The sequence below is a fragment of the Monopterus albus genome, unplaced genomic scaffold (assembly GCF_001952655.1).
Source record: "Monopterus albus unplaced genomic scaffold, M_albus_1.0 scaffold124.1, whole genome shotgun sequence".
Taxonomy (NCBI): Eukaryota; Metazoa; Chordata; class Actinopteri; order Synbranchiformes; family Synbranchidae; genus Monopterus; species Monopterus albus.
Genome location: NW_018128004.1, coordinates 190,262 through 196,879, shown reverse-complemented (window position 1 = coordinate 196,879; position 6,618 = coordinate 190,262). Strand labels below are relative to the sequence as shown.

Here is a 6,618-nt window from a genome sequence, read left to right as displayed (position 1 = left end):
ACACACTCTTGTGTGTTACAGCCTGCTCAGTGTTTTATAACTAAGGTGTCACTTTATTTTTAAGCTCATTTAATAAGACAAGTTGAACCAGAACAGACTCATTTGGAGCAGCATAGAAACACATACAGTACACACATGGATCACTGTGTAGAGCTATGGGCAGCTTCTGCACAACTTCTATAATTAATTAAAGTCCCACTCCAGAAACATTTTCATTTTTATATTTGTATATAAAAATACTTTACTATAAACAATATGCAGTCTAACACAGCTTTTCCTCAAAAAAATTTCAGTGGGCCTCTGTAATAGGAATGAACATTGCCCCTCATTGTGCATTCCAGGATCTATGAATGTTGCCGTCATCCCTTATGTGGATTTGAATAATTTTGCACGCCCAATTTTTCAGTTTTTTATTTGTTAGAAAAGTTTGAAATATCCAATAAATTTCGTTCCACTTCATGATTGTGTCCCACTTGTTGTTGATTCTTCACAAAAAATTACAGTTTTATATCTTTATGTTTGAAGCCTGAAATGTGGCAAAAGGTCGCAAAGTTCAAGGGGGCCGAATACTTTTGCAAGGCACTGTAAGACCCTACAGCTCACAGTGCATGTCAGAGCAAATGACAAATGACACTGTACAGCAATATTGATAGCTAAAGGCTCTGCCTCCCATTTTACTTCTGTAGATTCTAGGAACCACAAGTAGACCTGCATTCTGAGAGCGAAGTGCTCTGTTAGGATGATAAGGCTCTACGAGGTCTTTAAGATACGATGGAGCCTTGTCATTAAGGGCTTTGTATGTTAGGAGAAGGATAGCTGTTTTTTCCCCTTTTTTGGTGCTATATAAATAAATTTGAATAGAATTTTTAATTAAAAATAAACCTATGTTATGTGAGTTGGAAGATCAACAATTCTCATCTCCATACCACATTCTAACCAAGGTTGTAAATCCCCAGTCCCAGCTGACGAAAGGCGGGGTCCACCCTGGACAGGTCACCAGTCTATCACAGGGCTGAAATATATACAAACAACCACACACACTGCTACGGGCAATTTAGAGTCTCCAGTCAACCTAAGCTGCATGTCTTTGGACTGTTGGAGGAAGCCGAGGTACCCGGAGAGAACCCACACAACCCAAACAAAGACAAGCTTCACACCTGGGTGCAGTACTTGTTGATTTTTTCTGAGTGTAGTTTCTTATTGTGTTGCTTGAGCTGTGAGTGTGAAACCAGGAGTTACAATATGTGTAACAGCTTGTGTGCATTGAGAAGATGCTGTATGTTCACACACACGCAAGTGTAGAACTATTTTCTATAGAGTCTAAAAACAATCAGTAATACACAATTAAATGTGCCAAAGAATGGGAGAGCATTCATATGGAAGCTCAGTATACAAGTTACATGATGTTTACCCATTATGTGGCCCCAAAGAGAGGGATGTCAGGCTATGCCGTCATAAATCTTCAGAGCCCCACAATAAGCAATGCAATTTTCCAGTGCTATCCTACCTTAAAACTAAGCATCCCTTGATCCTATCCTCATCCTGAAAAGTAATTACCCCCAGGCAGAAAGCCTACAGAACAGCACAAATTGCAGCACATGTCCATTTGTCTGTGCATGACAGCACCTCACAGCAACAAATGAACAGAAATGTCTTTCAACGTGCAGAGTGAAAAAGGGTACGCACAATGAGCTAAAAAGTAAAAACCTCAACTTCTGTCATTTTAACAAATCAAATTATTTTGGCGCTTACACTGACAATACAATACAGAAACCTGTAAGCGTGAAATAATGGAGGCACCTTCTGAAACAGCAGTCTAAGTCACAACTGCACCTGCTCCAACAGAAGGAAAACAGGGAGGCTCCTTGATGTGTGAAGGGCTTTTTCTCTCCACCATATTGTGGCACTGAGATCAGTCTTCACTTTGTAAAATTAGTGTGCTAAAGACCATTATTTGTTTCTATTAACTGCTGATTCATATTACAAAAATAAAAAGTCCATGTATTTATTGCAAGTCTAAGGTCAATATGAAATTTTGAATTTCTGACAAGACAACCGGTGATTCAGTGGTTTGCTGCCAGTGCCAAGAGTCACAGCCTGACTTCTTCTCTGACCTGTCAACCTGCTGCTTGAATTGTGAGGAGGAGAATCTGGACAGCTTTATAATGACACCTCCTCACTTGCCCATTGCTGCCAAACATTAATGTGGCTTGATGGCTACAAAAGGCATGTGACAGGAAGGAAAGAGTCAGAGGAGCAAGTTCTGTCATGCATGAGACCGAACCTCTCGAATTTGCTGCAGCTTGTTCAATTTTTTTCTGGTTATCAGTGCACAGTGCAAACTAAAAACACATTTTTGTTTATATCTAAGTGTAAAATTAAAGAAATGATCATAATGAAGATTACAGTACTGTAGATGGGAACCACAAGATATGAACCAGCAAGAGAAGCCAACAGTGGGCCGTTTCAAATCAATTTAAATCAGCAGGCTGTTTTTCTGTTATATTTGTGGTCATCATTAACATCACAAACAGAAGGTAACACACCTCTGCACCATGTGGCATTGATTTGGGCAGGACTTGATTGTTATCTGTGTTAGCATATGCCTCGACGTGTTCATCACACACAGCTCCTCAGCTTCTTCTGCTTAGAGGTGCAGAGATACAGTAGAAAAAAATTGCCCCACATACAAACAAATATGGACTAATACACATGCACATGCACGAGCAGGCGATGAGTAATCTTAAGTAATCTTAAGCAAGATTAAAAAAAGTTTCTTCACTGAATCTCCAGGGAACATGTCCAAACAAGTGTGTAGAAATCCTGAGTGGCTCAGTTATTTAACAATCTTTTTTGTCTCAAATTGAGAGGGGCAGATAGATAATAAGAGATATCTGTGCTGTGATCTCATGTTATTGCCCCTTCTGTCATCACTCCAGGAGTCATATAACAGGTTCTTATGCAGTGCCTGTTTGCTGTGTAAAGAGAACCTGGTAAGTTACCACCACCTTCCAAAAGTCTGACAACTTGCTTTTTTAAATCAAGCAGCACAAAACATTGTGGCTATCTATGTCACTCTAAACAACTCAGCCAGTAAACAACGAAAAAGTTTTGTTTTGCAGGATCGTTCTGAGAGGTCATTTCTGCATCAGACTGTGCATTCCAAGCAAGTTGAAACATGCAAGACAGTGGAAACCATTTCTGCCTTTAACTCTGACCGTTGCCCACTACATAGGAAAGGACAAATACTGTATATGGGTCTTACCCAATGATGTAAGCCAGGACCCCCAATTGGATCAGACGGCACACCACGCCCACCCTCCTGTTCCTCACCAGCACCTGACGCGGGGTCTCATACTCAAATAAGAAGTCGGAGAGGGCCTTGCTGATTTCGCTCTTCATCTTCTCTCCTTGACTGACCCACAGAGAGGAGGGTCTCTGCCTTCACCCTACTTTCATATAAACACCTGTCATAAAAATATTTAAATACTGCTTCCTCTGCTCCTGGTCTCCTCTGCTTCGTTCCTCACTAGTGGCGAAGGTTGTCTGCTTCCTTACATAAGAAACATCTGATACACTTCATGTCCTGAAGAGTTGGGCTTCGCCCCTCCCACTCTGCTCTCTCTCTCCTTCTCTCTCGCTCTCTCTTCAATCAGTCACATTTGTGCATCTTTCCATTTACCTGGTCACTTCATCTCCTGGCTTTCATTGCATTTCTTTTATACAGCACAGAAAATTAGAGGCAAGACATTTAAGGAAATCTGATCTGACTTAGTTGCAAGTTCAAATAACTCAACAGCTGTCATACAAGCACCGGACCTCCTCCTCTCTTTATGCAATCAAACTTTATCGCCTCCACTGACACTCTCTTCCTGCGTGCTAGACAGAGATAAAAAGCACATAAGCTCAACACAAACACAGCACATATGCCACCTCACCATTTACAGACATTAGGCTTTCTTATGTCTTATCATAAATTTGTTTTGTGCACACAGAAATGGTTTGTTTCTCACCCGAATCAACAGCACACTTTCCCTCTTTTCATACCCTCTGAGGTGCTTTGGATTTCTAATATGCACTTTTTGAGGAAAAGAAGAAACAAATGCACAAGGTGTACCATTCTATTTCAGTATGAATGAGCTGAAATATTAATATTACATAAAAGGTTTCTCATCAGAATTTTATTTCACTTGTGTGCTGTACATTCTAATCGCCAGAGATTAGTGAACAGAAAATCTTATTTTAAAATATAATCTAAATCTGGTTAAAGCCTATTCCAAAAGACATATGACTATACATCAGAAATTGCTACCAAACAGCCATCACTAGAATTTGGTAGGACTGCAAGGATTTGGCAGGATTGTAAGGATATTTGCAAGGATTGCAAAAAGGGGCTGTAAGACAATCTAGATAATAGCCTAAAATGCTCCATTAAAAATAATATAATGTGTGCCAACTGACACAGACTGCTCCAAAAATTTTAAGGGGCACTGGGAGACACATTTAAAAGACAACATTTTATAACAACACATCCAGTGGTTGTTTCAGTTTGATGGAATGACTGACAAGGAAAGAAGTATGCTGTAAAAGCGTAGAAAGGCGCTATACAAGTATAAGACCATTTACCAGAATGCTATTTGTTTTAATTAAACTGCTGGTGTCTTAAAGGGAAAGGACAGAAAAGATGGAGAAGACCATCATCTTGTCACGCTTTTGACCGCTTCCTGTTTTTGTTTTTTTCCCCGTCTCTCCCTACCGTTCTGCCACGTCACTGTAATCACTGATTATCACGTTCACCTGCTGCTCATTACCACACGGTCCAGCTCCATATATATATATATATACACGCCCCTTTTCTCCTTTGTTTTCTGCTTGTTCATTGTTGGTTTCTTCATTCACCTGATTGCTGACTATCCCTGGTGTCTGTTACCCGACGTTATTCTGGCTTCTCTGGTTCCTGACCTTCTGTTTGACTTGAGCTGCGGACCTTACCTCTAGTGAGGTAGTGATGGCTGATCGAGGCTTTGTTGAAGCTTCAACACGGTATTCATAAAAATGGTTCATTACTCAAGGTTTCACAGTGCTCAAGTAGGACATCTAGTGGTCAGTAAAATGAAGTCCAATCGAGACATGTCATTTATTGGTTCATTATTATTTATGATCTGATTCACCATGTGCATTCTTGTTCAACTACACTACATGGTTGTATGGTTTCATGCCGACACAAAATATAAAATAAACATGAACTCATGTTGAAGACCATGTGTCTTATTTGGCACATCTGAGTGTAACCCTATATGCTCCTCACTTATATTTTGTGTTATGAAACATTTAAATGCTGCTGCTACATTCATGAGATGTGCTCTACAGATTCAGACAGATGTCATTCGCACATGGGACTGGTGCAAATACAAATTATAGTATGGACCTTGGCAATATGTGTTTTGGGGTTCATTGGTAAAGAGATTCATGGTTATGTGGGTAAAGAGAATCAAATAAAAATGAAATACCTGTGGAGGCTGCTGCTGGTGCTGGTGCTGGAGGATGAGGTTAACAATACAAGTGAAATTAAAACAACGCTCATACTTACCTTATTATCTGGCAGCAATTGGAAATCACCCCATGCACAGGACCTTGTCCTGGTTGTCTCAGTTCCCTCTGCCTAGAGATGTATATCTAGCTAGATAGTTTATCTATTCTCTCCCACTCTCTCTCTCTATAAGTCTCTTATATATGTGATATACTGTATATATAGCTTATATAAATGTATTATATCTAAGTATATCTTATCTATATATGCAATATACATATATATATATAAAACATTATTTAGGGCTATCTATGTAACTATATATATCTAGTGGTTTTTAACTATGTAACTATTTTATCTATTTCTCTATGTAACTTACTATCTAGCTATCTATTAATCTACCTCTCTATCTACAGTGATTCCCCACTAAATACACAATCTGCTACAACACTACTAACTCTCAAGTCACTAAGTCTCAGGTCAATACCTTGGTTGATACTGACAGTGAACAGGAAGACATAGTAGTAAGTCAGTAATATAGAGATCACTCACAAGTTGTGTAAGTGGTGCAGCATCAGACTGGTAGGTGGTCTGTAACTCTCGCTGATAATGCAAATAAGAGGATTAAATGAGAGGATTTCTAACCTAAACAAATGAAGAACTGAAGGTTATCGCAACTGTGGAAAGTGCCTCTTTAACTACAGTAGAAAAGGGAACATCATATAATTACAAACCATAGGACAAGGTGGTTAGTGGAGAACAAAAGCAAAGTTATTTAAGACCTGATTTTGGCATAAACAAATCTGTGCGGAACAAAAAACAATCACATTAGTTGTATGTAATATTTGAGTCATATGAACTTAAGTTTATTTTCTTGTTTTTCTTATTCCTTACTTATATGTTTCAGTATTGCATTGATGACTGTTAGAACTGTTTAGTATATCCTATTTGTCTGTTAAAAGAATGTGTTTGCAGGAGGTCTGCACTTTGAAGTTAACCAAATGTCCTGTATTCACTGTCCGTTTATTAGGGTTTGCGTATGGATAAGGATAATAGGATAATCACCTTTATTGGCCAAGTATGTTACA

The 6,618-nt window shown here is 39.0% G+C and overlaps 1 protein-coding gene across 4 annotated transcripts in view; it reads right to left on the bottom strand.

Moving 5' to 3' along the window:
- Positions 1 to 4,969, bottom strand: part of p2rx1 (purinergic receptor P2X, ligand-gated ion channel, 1) — an 18,117-nt gene extending 13,148 nt beyond the window's left edge. For 3 of the 4 annotated variants that reach the window (XM_020612354.1, XM_020612357.1, XM_020612356.1), the window contains exon 1: positions 3,266 to 3,544. In XM_020612354.1, the coding sequence (XP_020468010.1) occupies positions 3,266 to 3,402 (137 nt within the window). In that variant the 5' untranslated portion in view covers positions 3,403 to 3,544. Of the gene's footprint in view, positions 1 to 3,265; positions 3,545 to 4,899 lie in introns of those variants that run through there. The other variant, XM_020612358.1, reaches the window with a different exon arrangement.
- Between the last annotated feature and the right edge of the window lie 1,649 nt (positions 4,970 to 6,618).